The 13558-nt window shown below is 48.2% G+C and overlaps 1 protein-coding gene and 1 long non-coding RNA gene across 8 annotated transcripts in view; one reads left to right on the top strand and one right to left on the bottom strand.

Annotated features, from left to right (window-relative positions):
• The window catches only part of MECOM (MDS1 and EVI1 complex locus), a 535065-nt gene extending 526012 nt beyond the window's left edge, over positions 1–9053 (bottom strand). For all 6 annotated transcript variants that reach the window (XM_078069479.1, XM_036118315.2, XM_036118317.2 and 3 more), the window contains exon 1: positions 8698–9053. Coding sequence is in view for 5 of the 6 variants with exons in the window: in XM_036118315.2 (XP_035974208.1) it covers positions 8698–8734 (37 nt within the window). In the remaining variant the exon portion in view is untranslated. The remainder of the gene's footprint in view (positions 1–8697) is intronic.
• Positions 8456–11110, top strand: LOC144381403 (uncharacterized). 2 transcript variants are annotated; one of them, XR_013446592.1, is made up of 5 exons: positions 8456–8759; positions 9309–9540; positions 9860–9922; positions 10582–10701; positions 10879–11110. It is a non-coding gene; the product is annotated as an uncharacterized LOC144381403 (long non-coding RNA). The 2 variants fall into 2 exon arrangements; XR_013446589.1 differs by having other exon boundaries at positions 9309–9922.
• The last annotated feature ends 2448 nt before the right edge of the window (positions 11111–13558 follow it).

Raw genomic sequence — 13558 nt, 5'->3', positions numbered from 1 at the left:
AGAATCCCGATATGAGACTTCTCTTAATAATTGGAGACCTAGCAGCACTGAGCCCCCTTATCCAAATGGCAGCAGTGAGCTAGAACTGAGTAGCAGTTGCCTCCTTTAGAGGAGGCTTGAACTCAGTCCCCCACCACTCCTTCTTGTTCTAGAATACAAGGCTGGGTGTCAAAAATTTAAATAAAATAGGAGATGGTTTAGTGCTTATACCCACTTTGCTTCATTCACTTATTGTGCCTGCCAAATCCTATAGACATTTGAGATTACAAGCTGTGCTCTAGTCCATTCTCCTGATTTAGAGAAGAGCAACTCAGCTAGGGTGGTAAAGTGACTTACAGAACTCATTCCACTGGGGCCCCTGGGTGGCTCAGTCTGTTGAGCGTCTGACTCTTGGTTTCGGCTCAGGTCATGATCTCAGGGTCATGGGATCAAGCCCCACTTCTGACTCCACACTTGGCTTGTAATCTGCTTGAGATTCTCTTTCCCTTTCTCTCTGCCCCTCACCTCGCTCCTGTGCATGCACTCTCTCTCTCTCTCAAATAAATAAATAAAATCTTTTTAAAAAAATCATTAAATTAAAAAAAAACTCATTCCATTAAAAATAAAATGTTCAGGGATGCCTGGGTGGCTCAGTCGGTTAAGTGGCTGCCTTCAGCCCGGGTCATGATCCCAGGGTCCTGGGATCGAGTCCCACATCGGGCTCCTTGCTCAGCAGGGAGCCTGCTTCTCCCTCTCTCCCCCTCTGCTTGTGTTCTCTCTGTCAAATAAATAAAATCTTAAAAAAAAAAATGTTCATCCACAGGGATTATGGTCTAATGACAACTGGAGAATATACATAATTCAATTTAGGCTGTGTGCATACAATGCCAAGATCAGTGGAGCAAGGTTAAAATTTCAATTACTTTATTTACCCAGTGTCCCCCTCCCCAAAAAGAAAGATTCTCCAGTTTTCAGAATAAGTTTACTCCCTATTTTGGCTTAGTATACAATTTTAATGTGCCCAAATTTATCCTCAGGGCATGATTTATTGAGAAGACAGACAAAATGCTTACTATATACATGCAAATGCTTCTAAAAATGAGACTTTATAAAAAATAGAGTGGAGGGAAATATGTCTAAAAAATTCCTCTTCAGAAAATTTAACTGATATATTGGAAGGAAAATGACAAATTCGTTGAGTGATCTCTTTTGACTTAGGTACTTTGCGTGCATCATCCCAGTTAACCCTCAGAGCAGCCCAAGATGGGTAGTATTACTACTCCCACTTTACAAAGACAGGTACCTTTCAGAGGCCTTCAGTAACTTGAAGATGACCTGGCTATTCAATCAGGGACCACAGCCAGATTCAAACTGTGATGAGCATGTTTGCAATGTTCCTGAAAGAAGGAAATGTGCCTGGTCCATGTACATGGAGAGATCTCACTGGTATTTTTACCATAAGCCTGCCCATTGCTGAAGCTGACCAAGTGCTACATACAAGGACTTTCCCAAATGTCATAATTTGAACAACTCTAACGTACAAAATTAATTCCTTTAGGCAAGTTCTTGAACAAGGTTAAGAAAGCCTTGGTTCTTCCTGTTATATATAGTCAGTGACCCCTAGGCAGGTGTTTACTAAGGGGATTAGCAAAATCTCTTTTCTAAATAACATTTCTTCTTAGATTTGTTATAAAAGCTAGTAGTCAAGGATTTGGCTGAATATATAAGCCAAAAGCATGTTTGCTAATGAATAAGAATAACAACTAAAATTAAAATAAAAAGTAATTCAAGAATAAGAGCTTTTGAAGAGTTAGGCATTTGATTAAAAATTCACTTGCTTTTTTTCTATAATGAAACAGTTCCTTAACCACAAAACAGCTTTTATAATAATGCAGAAGAGTATGGTTCCAAGTAAAACACTCCCCCCATTTTAATCATGGCTATTATTTTTGAAAATGAAAATGGCTGAGGTCATTGTAATCTATTTTAGGGTTTGCACGGGTTGGTGGTATTTTTTTCTTGGCTTTGAGCTCTCCATGTTACCAGCTAACTCTTATGGGTTTTGCTATGTGCCCTTTCAAATCCCATTCTTTTTAATAATGTTGTACTTTATACACATAAATTAGAATGAATTCCACTTTCTTTCCTAACAACTCCAGATGGGGTCCACACTTTCAAGAGGACTAGAACTTGCCTTTTTTATTATTATTATTAAGTATGTACTTCTTAGAACAAGTATGTTCCTATCTTCATTAAAATGCTGTGGATGTTCAAATGCTAAGAGATTAGTAAAAACATAGAATTCATGTAGTCCTTTTCAAAATCAAACTGAAATATGAGGATAGCATTTGTGTATCTACTCTTTCCAACTTACAAAGACAGACACACATAAAGAAAATATGCCCAGAAACAAAACATCACCCAGGCAGAGCTGTAGATCTACTGATACCTGTGGACTGGGGAGTCTACAGATATCCATTTAGGACACATACCCTGTAGCACCCAGCAGACAAAATTATCAAATATCTAAAGACACTACAGTTACACATTCAGGCCTCCCTTTTCATGTGATTAATATTTCACTGACTTTCTGAATTTAGCTTGGCTTTTTATATAATTCGCTATCACAGCACACAGAACAGCCCAAGATCCATCGAAATAGCTCCTACTCAGCCACAAATGAGAGAATGTCTTTACAAAACATACATACGGTGACGGTCTGCCTATTAAAATGCCTTAAGCTCTGTTTGTTTGTTTATTTTTTTAAAAAATCAACTTGCAAGCCCAATGTAATAAGATGCTGTAGCTTTTATGAAAGAGGTGAAATAATTTTAAACACAGACACACAATGAGTTTATTTATTTAGAAACTTGTTAAATAGAGTCTGGGAATTCAAATATTCAATGTTGACATTGTACAGAACTGGCCAGGAGCCAGAACCCAGTCTCCAGAGGGACCCATTGGACAAGGAATTCAGGCCTTTCTCTCCTCCCACTTGAGCTAAATAGGTAGAGGCCATTAGTTATACCCACAGCAATATCTGAACCGCACTCGAATTCGCTGGCCTCGCCAGGGCACTTCAAAGGAGGGCAAGTGTGTTTAGCTTTTTAGTGCTGAACTAGAGTGATATGTCACACTTTTGAAAGAGTTTTGTAAACAGTTTCTTCCTTATGTAGAAACATCTCTGAAGTTTCTTGTATGGCATGTAAGCAAGGATAATTAACAAGGATTATACTTTTTTCATTTACTGGGGAACAAAATATAATACCAATCGGTGTGCAAACGGGGGATCTGGAAGAAGAGGCATGCTGCTTCTGTCTTCCTTTCTCCCTCTCTTGTTTTCTGCTCCATTTGTTTGTCTCCTTTTTATCCTCTTCCTCACACTTGTTCTCACTACACAGCCAATTTCCTTGAGAACTCTCTGGTAAACTAGCAAGGCCAGAAGAGTGGGAAGGGGGAAATCTAATTTTAGAAAAAGGACCGTGGCAAATGGGGTAGGGAGGGAACTAATGATTCATACTGGGCTGCCCAGATGAAAAGAAAAGCAGACCCCACAGACCTTTTTAGAAAGTGCCTGAAGCAGCGGCTTCCAGCCAAGGAAGGGTTAACCACCACTCCAGAAAAATGTGGCTGGCATCCTTATAGTGTGCCTGTCCTCTCCCGCCGGGTCTCCCCCCAGCCCCTCTCTCCCCCCTGCCGGGGTGAGTGAATGAAGGTGTGCCTGCCCTCCCCACTTGAGTGTTCCTTAACCCCGGACGTGTGAGCGTGTGTGTGCGTGTGTGAGAGTGTGTGTGCGTGTGTGTGTGTGTGTGTGACAGAGAGAGAGGTGCGCGTGGGTGCATGTGTGTACACCGTCAGCGCTCTTAGCGAAGCAGTGCGCCGGCACGCAGCCCCTCTGAGACTGGAGAGAGAAGATCTGGCCTAAGCTTGAGAGCCAGGAGCTGAGCAGCTGGGGCGGGAGGTGTGGGGGTCCTCCCTGGGTGAGCACTGCCAGGCTCCTACTAGGGCCTCCCCAGCTCCACCCCCTACTACCCAAGAGAGCCCGCTTCCACTGCCTGCGATGGTTTTGAGATGAGGGGTGGGAGGCTGTACCCAGCTTTTGGGACTGGGGCTCTTCTAGGAGCTGAGTTCCTCGGGAACGGGGTGAGAGCCATTGGCCAGAAGGTGACAAGTCAATTTTCTCCACTCCAGGGCCCGCTTCCAGCAGAGGCAAACGGAGGAGGTGCGGGGAGAGGGGGACTGAGCTAAAGGAGCCGAGGGCAACAAGTCGTCTCTCTCTTGCCCTCCTTTGCCCTTCTTGCCCCGGGGGTCCCCATCCTTGTCCTCCCTGGCCCAGGCCACGTCTGCAGCGATAACCTGGCCCCAGCTTCCAAAAATGAAATAAACTCCCAAACGACAAGATCTTTAAAGGGAAACTGCTTACAGAGTTACTACCTTCAACTTTATAAGAGAGAAGAAGGAAGTAAAGATTTCTTAGAATGACGCGTTAATTTCTATTCGATAAGCGTCCTACGTGTTGAATGTCTGTCGGCAGAGGAGGCCCAGGCCCGGGTAGTGGAGAGAGGCCTCAGCTCAGAGAACCTGTGAACTGGGCTACCCCTCCAAGACTCGCTCATGCACACTTACGTGCACACTCACACGCACATCGTCGCCAAGACCTGTGACTTCTCAAGCCCCTACAAATAAAAATCTGAAAAAGGAGCCTTTCTTTCCAGCCTTCCTGCCTCTGCATCTAATGAACGGTACCCTTCCACAATGTTTAGGGTGGGGGGGTGGGGATGAAAAGCGTTATTAACCTTCTCCTAAACATAGATTTTTTTTTTCTTTTTTTGGCGAAACACATCGAAATGCTGCAGGAATACTGCGCTCCAAGTGCCAAAGGCAATAAAGAAGCCTTAAGCCAGGGTAATGGTCAAGTAATGGCAAATAAACCGCCTTCCTAGAAGGGGCCTCCGGCCTCCGACAGGCGAGGGTTTTTCCTCCTCAAAAACAGTCTGAAATAAACAAGTAAAATATGTTTTTTAAACAAAGCTCTGTATTTCCATCTTTTCTTTTTTAACTATGAAGAGAAACACAAATGGGTGGGCATACGGGGAGTGCAGGCTGGAACCTGGGTGCGCGTTTCCCTTTGTTATCTTAAGTATTGGGCTGCTAAGGTGAGGAGTTTAAGCACGTGAGGGAGGGTCGTCATCTACCTTACCTATTTAAGAGCCTCTTTTTAAACAGAGATCAAGTGTACAAGTAACAAGTGCCCCCCTCTCCGGGGTCTTGCTAATCGCATCGCCTTCTGGGTCTTTACGAGACTTCTGGGGGGCCGGTAGCTAAAGGGGGGTTACACGTTGCAACTCCTTCAGTGCTGTGATTGAAACCCTGCCGGGTGTCACTTTAGAAAAGTGGGGTGGGGGTTGCTTCGGTGTCTCGGCTCTAGGTAGGCTGGGCAAACCCAACTTGACTTCTTTCCCATCACCAGGAGAAAAAAGTTGCAACTGGCAATTCTGGCACCGCCCAGGTGCTCTCCTAGCTGACCAAAAAAACCGCTGGGAAGCCTCCCGGCGCTGCCGCAGTCTGCTTTTAGTTTTCTTTTCTTAAAGATGGGAATAAAAGCCAAGGGCTTTAGACAGTACAACTGTCAGTCCTCTTGCTTTTCCCTTCTTCTTTTTTTTTTTTAAATTAAACGGTTTATTCTTCCCAAATGATTTGCAACGAATTTATCGGTTTCAACCAGTGTGTAAAAAAAAAAAAGAAAAGAAGAAAAAAACAAGCCCTATACGTTGGAACATGGGTTGTGCATTCGTTCTGGGCTTAACTTCAGTGGGTACTTTCAGGGTTCAAGGGATCCTGTACCGTAGCCAAGACCCGGACAGGACTTGGCCACCAAAGAAATTTACAAAAGACAAAAAGAATAACAAGAAATCCAGAAAACTACTGTTCCTATGTGATTTGTTTCCACTACAATGTTGACTTTGCATTTTAAAAAAACATAAAGGTATGCTTTTTAAAGTATGCTGGTCACACTGCCTCTTTCTAAGCCAGAAAAAAAAAAAGAAAGAAACCGGTGCAGACAGAGCGGCGAAGTTTTCGTTGGACTGCACGGCAAGGGGTCACTGACTATCTCTGCCACGCTCAAGGAAACTCACGCACTACGGCGGGGGACGGAAATAGCGCTTTAAAATACAAAAAATCCCTACTTTTGATATGATTTCCTTTATTACCCAGATTGTAACTGAAGAATTGCATAAAGCAGTGCTTCTGCCCAAGAAAAGCTGCCTGGTGGCAACAGCTGGAGCAGCGTGAGCGAGAACCAGAGGCTCAGCAAGAAAAGTTTGTAAGAGTTCCTATCTAGCTATCAGAAAGCGGCAGTGGCATCCTGAGAGACACTAGAGACAAAAAATGGGTCTCCCACTGGATGAATGACAAGTATCATCAGATCGGAAAACGAGGTTCAGTTTCTGGATGTTGAGCGGGCTGTGCGTGCGGGAATATTTTAATAGGGCGGCGTACAGCTTGGCAATTAAAATAGTTGAAAAAGTTGCTCAAGAAAATTCGAAGGGTTTTGTGTTCTGCTTTCACTTCGGCGGATACCGGGCAATGAGGCGCAAAGCATTCGGCTTTCATTTCACAGTTTAGGCATGGTTGAAATAGGCTCTCCACGCCTCCCCCCCCCAAAACACCGCTCTCGTCCGCCCACCCTCCAACCACACACACACACACACACACACACTCTCTCTCTCTCTCTCTCTCTCTCTCTCACTCCAAACCTTTAGCCGGAATTGAAGCCCCCAGGCCTCCAAACATATGTACATTTAATTCCTCCTCAGATGAAAATAAAGACATCGGCCACATTTAAAAGAAAACAGAAAAAACGGGTCTTCTACTGGCGCCCTTTGACAACGTCGCAGCTAAGTGAAATGAACAATATCCAAAAGAGAAACAGATGTACTGATGACCCAAGAGCCCTATACTTAGGTTGATCCCTGAGACCAGGGCGAAAGGAAACGTACTGGGAAGTGAAGGAGTGCTTGAGTGAGGACTGGACGAAGCACTGGAAAGGAGCCTACGATGACACCATCTCACTGGGCTAGACCTCGGACTCCCACTGCCAAAGAAACCCAGCCCGCAGAGGTGCCGCTGCCTTCCGCGCGGCTGCTGCGGGGACCTGGGAGGCTGGAAGGCTTGGGGACGTACTTGGTTTTAATGCGCAAAGGAGAGGGGAGAGATTGGGGATTTTACTGGGGAGAAGCGTCCTACCCACCCCCATCTCTCCTTTCTCTGGTCCCCAAGCAAAACAATTAGGTGTTTTCAGCGAGTGGAAGAGCGAACGGCGGCCTGTCCCCTCCCGAGGCTGCTCCAGCCTCGCGTGCTGACACCTCGAGAAGGAGGGCTTTGGACTGCTCGGGTTTGCTCCGGGTCTCGGCACCTCCTAGTCCCCTTACACTTGCGCTAGAAGCATTTGGACAAACCCAGTCCTGACGCCTACAGTCCCGATCTAGGCTTCTGCCTTTCCCGACTGTGTCGGTTCGGCGGACAATTCCAGGCGAAGTCCCCCGACACTTCTGTGAGAAGAGTGGGGGATGGGGACCCTGCCACCCCTGCCCTGAACCCAATCTCCCCGGTCCCGCGTGACCAACGCGGCTCCACGCCGGGCAGGCAGGGGGCGCCGGGGAGGGTTAGTGACCCGAGACCCGGGCTGCATCCAGAAATAGAGCGACAGGCTCTACGGCGCTCTCTCCGCGGCCTAAAGTCCCGGCAGCCCGCCCCCTGGGGGTCACTCGGCGCCCGGCCAGCCTGGATCTCGCAGGCGGGAGCAGGCCCTTTCGGCCCTCTTCTCCTCGGCGGCTGTCGCCGCTGGCTGCGCGCCCTGCACTCCTCACTCTCCAGGCGCTCGCGGGGCCTCTTCTCTCCTCACCTGCCCCCGGCTCCGGCGAGCCGGTAGCTCTGCACTGCCTGCGCCCCACCACCACCACACACACACACACGGCGACTACTGCCCCCACTCTCGTCCCCCCACTCCCCACCCCAGTCGTCCCGCCGCGCGGCGCACGCGGGAGAGCACCGCCGAGCGCACAGCGCCCACTACCGCAACCGCAGCTCGGCGCAGCCCGCCAGCCCGCGCAACTTCCAGCGGCCGCCTCGCAACTTTTCCCAACTCCACCACTGCTGCCCGCCGCCGCCGCCACTGCGGCTCCCTCCGAGCCTGCCACCCACCCCAAACCCCAGAAACAAACCAAGACTCGAAAACGCTCCCATCCCCAGCCCGCCTCCCCCCATCCCCCGCTCCCCCTCCCATACCCGGGACTAGCTGGTTGGCCAGAGGCAACTCTCCTCCGCCTGGGGGGAAGGGGAGGGGAGGGGGAGACTTTCTCATCTCCTCTCCCCCCCCCCACCCCACCCCTTCCCGCTTGCTCTCGCGCGCTCTTCTCCCTCCCACCCCGGTCTTGGCTGCCCCCACCCCCACCCCCACCCCGGGGTTGCCACAGCTGGTCGGTGCGCGGGGCTAAGGGCTGCCCCGGCTCCTCTGGCGCCCAAACCAAGAGCGAGAGCGCGGGAGGCCGGGCGCGAAGGCTAGGACCGGCAGGTTGCTGGGGCTGCGTTGCGCCTGCCCTCCACCCGGGCCCCGGCGCGAGAGGCAGCTGCGCGCTCCCTCCCGGAGCGCTGGAGACAGATATGCAAGATGGCAGAGGAGGGGGAAAGCCAATAGAAAAGGGATATTGCACCTACTTGTGGCCAGTTTCCTTGCCCTGCCTTTGGATCTCATGCTGTGCCCAGTCCTGCAGCCGCTGGTGTGTGGTTGGGGTTTTTTTTTCTTGGATCTTTTCCTTCTTTTGCTCTCCCTCTCGCTCCCTCCCTCGCTCCTCTCTCTCTCTCTCTCTCCCCCCCCTCACACACACACACAAACACGCACTTACACACACTCACTCTCTGTCTTTCCCTCTTTCACTCTCTCTCCCTCCCTCTCTCCCTTTCTCTCAATCCACACTCGCTATCTCTCCAGCATTGTCAGTTCGGACACCTTCGCACATGCGCGCTAGACGCCCCTCCAACATCTCAGCGCCGCCAAAAAAAGTTTGGAGCGATTTATCACTTTGATTTGGAGATCTTGTCAGATGGCAATCGCTGAGGAGGCGGAGAAAGGGAGCCACGGGGAGGGCGGCGGGGGGCGGGGAGCGAGCACAGGGAGCCAGAGGGGAGCAGACACCTCGCCCCAAAAAAAAGGCGGGCGGTGTGGGGGGGGCGGAATAAAAAGACTAGGGCAAAGGCTTGATTTTGTGTTGGAATCACCAATAAGCCTGTATCATTATTATTATTGTTTTTCCCACCATAAATTGCAGGAGATTTTCTATACCATCCACGGAGAAAGCAAGAAGTGGGGCTTTTAAAACCTTTTCCATGCTAAAGAACTAGAAGGACAGGACTGTTGACAAACGATCCAAGAGAAAGTGAGAATCATCCTGAACTTCAGGCAATCTGCTGCTGCCGCCCCTGCTGCTGCTGAAGCTATTGCGGCTTTGTGCTTTCAGAGTTGAAAGCTAAATAAGTAACTGTTTTCTTGCTCGGTGTTAGGTATAATCCAATGCTTGCAGCTACCCTTGGAACATTTCAGTGGTCTATTCCCACCAAGCAGTAATGATCACCTTTGATTCCCAGGCCGGACAGGCTCGGGCATTTAATATCCAAGACCTCCTGCGTCCCTGAGGTTGGCTGTCACCTTCCGGCCTCCCCCAAGTCTGCCCCCATCTCCTCTGGCTGCAGCTCAGCCTGCCAGCCATTTTCACTCATTCGCTTAAACCCACAACCTTTGGGGTCAAAAGAAAGAGGAGGTGGGGGGAAATTCCTCCCCCACCCTTAAAAAATACATTGTTGAAACTTGCTTTAATTACAGGATTTACCAATGAAGTGGGCACATAGAAATGGGGAAATCCTAAAGGGGCCAGCTGTGTTCAAGGTATGAATCAATTTCAACTACGTATAGATTTTCTCTTGGTACAACCTCCTTGCATTAAACAGTTTTGTTCAATACCTTCCATGAGCTATTTATGTCCCCAATAATATCTGTTGCAAATCCTGCCAGACACCGTAAAAGAAAATTACAATCTTTTCAGTCTCTGTGCTGCAACAGTACATCCTCGATGTTCCAGTTAGAGGAAAAGGAAAAGAAAAGCAAGCCCTGGGCATGAGTTTGGCAAAGGCAGGGGAGGGGAAGAGAGATCACTGAGAATGTCCTGAGCAAACAGTAAGGTTCAAGCCTAAAGGGCATTCACCAATGGCTCATAAAATATCTCTGAGGAAGTCAAAATTCAAAGGATCACCCTGGCTAAGGATGCCCACCATTTCTTTCTCCAGAGCTGTGTAATTCTGGGAGCATGTGACTGTAAGATACAGGTCCCTGGAGAACCAAGTACAGGTCCCAAGAGAGACAAATGTGTAATGTTGAAATGTGAGGAAAAGAAAGGGAGCAAAGGAAGGAATTGCACAGAGCAGGAGTAAAATAACTTCCAAAAGAGAAGGTTCTGGTAAGCACCAGACGGACACAAGAGTACTCTTATCATTGCCTCTGGACTGAAGAGGCAGGTGGGTTTTGTTTTTTGTTTTTTGTTTTTCCAGTCAGACTGTAATTCCTGTTGCTCTGTGCATCCGGGTGCTGTACTTACACACAGCGGAGCTGGGTGCAAAAGCACCAGGCACTTCAACATTCTGAATGTGGATACCCAGAAGTCTGTGAATGTGAGTTCACAGGCTCCCCTCGGTTTAGATGGAGTAGTGCCTTCCCTCTGACCAGTAAGTGCCCCCAGAGGAAAAGGAGAAGTGGGGGATTGAGAACCTTTAGAAAGGTAATTGAGTCTCTAGGGAGAGAAACACTAGGCTGGCGGCATGATGTTCATAGAAGCTGCTTCTGATCAGTTTAAGGACTCCCTGGGGACCCTCACCTAGGCCACAGGATGGAGAGGCTGCACTGGAAGATCAGACCCCTACCATCTATCGGAACCTCGAGGGCCCTGTCCCCCAGGAGAGGAGAAGGAGACCCCATAGGGAGGAAGAGCTCCCAGAACAGTCGGAGGCTCTGCCTGGGACTTTTCATTTCACCTTCTCAGCCCCGGGAAGCTTAAAAAAAATAATAAAAGGAGTTACTATCCTTCCCTCTGCTGTTCTCATTAATTCCTTTCATCTTATGGGTCCACTTGAAGAGAGGAGGTTAAGAGGAGTGCCAGAGAATTTTCTAGGAAACGAAGGTACCATGGAACCAACCCCAAGATTAAATAGAAGACCCATACGTGAAGCTGCGATGATTGTTTCCGCTGAGAAATTATAAACCACGTGGCGGTTTAGGGGTGGGGTGGGGGCTGTGAACGGAATTGGGTAGGATATGGACTCAAGAAAATAAAATCGGAGTTCCCAAACTTAAAGATCCCAGTCTTTTAAACTTTTCTAGAGAGCGAAGGGCGCGGGGGTGAAGCGCTGCTGGAGCACCCTCCCCTTCTGGTTTTTTAAGTCCCTGGGGTCGCGGCCGCCTCAGCGAATGCCTGGTCTTTCCAAGAGTTTCGGGACACGAGCAAATCCAACCTCTTCCAACTGAAATAATAAACACAAACTCCTCTGTGCCCTAGGGCCAAAGCATTGTGAATAGACAAGGCATCATTCTTTTTTGCTGTTTTGTTTTTTTTTTTTAGTGAAGTATTCACAATATCATCACTTTTCTTTTCAAACCCGAAAGCTGGGTTTCCCTCCCTCTGTCTCTCTCTCTCTATTTGCTTTCTGCCCTAGGTGAGTGTTACTAAAAAAGCTAAGTTTCTAGTTCAAGTGTGTTTAACCTGATGGAGCAAACGCCCAACAGCTGCTGACTGCGCTCGCCGCCTGCAGCGCCGCGGCCCCGGCGTGCGGACCTGGGCGGATTCCCACTTCCAAGTACATGAACCCCGTCAGTTCCACCTGTCCCAAGTCTCAGCCGTGAGACCCAAGCAGGTGACTTTCTGTTCAGCGGCCCCTCAGATTCCCAAAACCCTCGGACGGGACGTCCAAGCTGTCGCTCGCCCAAGAGAAAGGAGGCCTCCAACAAGTTGGCCGAACTGCCCCCGCTGCCCGATTACCCACCACCCACCTTTCCCTCTCCTCCTGAAATTCGTTTCCTTGAGGGGCATGAGTGCCAACGTTTCCTTGCGTTTTCTCCAACGGAAGCGAGCATCCTGGAAACAGTGTCTCCTTGGAAAGTCGAAGAGCTTACAGGGCTGTCTGGATTTGCTTGTTTTATTACTGTCATATTTTGTTTCGTGGTTTTTGTTGGGGTTTGTTTTTTTTTTTGGAATTTTTTTAAGGAGAAGTAGAGAAATCAAGATGGGAGTTGAAAGGAAGAGGGGTCATGAAAGAAGACAAGAGAAGTATACCCTTTCTCCAACTATGTTTCTTTAATAAATGCTAAAAACGGCAAAGAACTGATTTTCAATACATTGCATGCAACAGGAACTTTTCCTTTCCTCGAAATATAATTGAACCAGCCCCACAGTGTCTTTGGAAGAAAGTTTGAATTCTTTATGGAGGTATTTCTTGGCCTATTGTCTTTGTGCAGTGAACTTTACATCTTGCTATTCAACCTATATTCTCCTGGTTACCAGCAAGATTAATTTAATCATTGTAATGCAATTATTAATACTGTTTACCCAACGCTGGGTTTCAGGTTGGCTGTTAAGAAATTAAACTCTCACTGGGTGACCAGAGCTAGGCAGGGGTTTCTTCATGTTGAAAGGAAACAGTCCTCTTTATTTAGTCTCAGAGCTCTAGCTTTCGGCCACGGGCTCAATTAGCCAAAATGGAAACAATTTTCATTCATTGCAATAACTCACTGTTCTGGAGATCGCTTTCAAAATATACACTTTATTATTATACGCTGACCTCGGTGGCGTGGAGTGGCAATAAAAGAAAGAGGCAGGGAGATCTATCTAGCCCCCTTGGGCTATAATTATTAGAAATTAATTGGGTTCAGGACCCTGGGTAGTCTAGCTAAATTAATAGCTTGTCTAGTGGTTTAAATCCGAATTTTTAGTCCACGGGAGAAAGAGAGAGTCACAGACATGAAATGCAGACCCAAGGGACGCCTGAGTGTACTTGCAAGACACTCATCTATTAAATAGTGTCTAGAATACATTTGAGTTGGGGAGAGGGGGTCGCAGTAGGAGGGGCGGGGGCCAGAAGAAAGGAGCGAGATGGGGAAGGCGACTGCGAGTGAGCTAAAAGGTCTCGAGTTGATTTTATTCGATTTTTCTTGTCTGCATTGTTTTCGGGAGGGGTTGCATTTAGGGGTTAAAATAAAAAATAAAGATCCCGTGTACTCGGAGCTGTCGTGCCAGAGTAAAAGTGAAAAGGGAGCCTTAGGCAAAAGGAAATTACTGCGAGCCCGCGTGACCTTTCAGGGAGGTAATCAATCAAGTGATCAACAGGGATATTTATCATCGCTATATAGGACTACTTCGCCCTGCACGGGCGGGGGTGGGGAGGCGAGAGGAGGGTGGAGACACGCGCGCACGCGCGTACACACACACACACACACACACACACACACACAAGTTTGGACAAACCCGATAAGCCTCGA

The sequence above is a fragment of the Halichoerus grypus genome, chromosome 1, assembly GCF_964656455.1.
Source record: "Halichoerus grypus chromosome 1, mHalGry1.hap1.1, whole genome shotgun sequence".
Taxonomy (NCBI): domain Eukaryota; kingdom Metazoa; phylum Chordata; class Mammalia; order Carnivora; family Phocidae; genus Halichoerus; species Halichoerus grypus.
The sequence above is the reverse complement of the archived record's forward strand: the minus strand, read 5'-3'. Positions and strand labels throughout refer to the sequence as shown.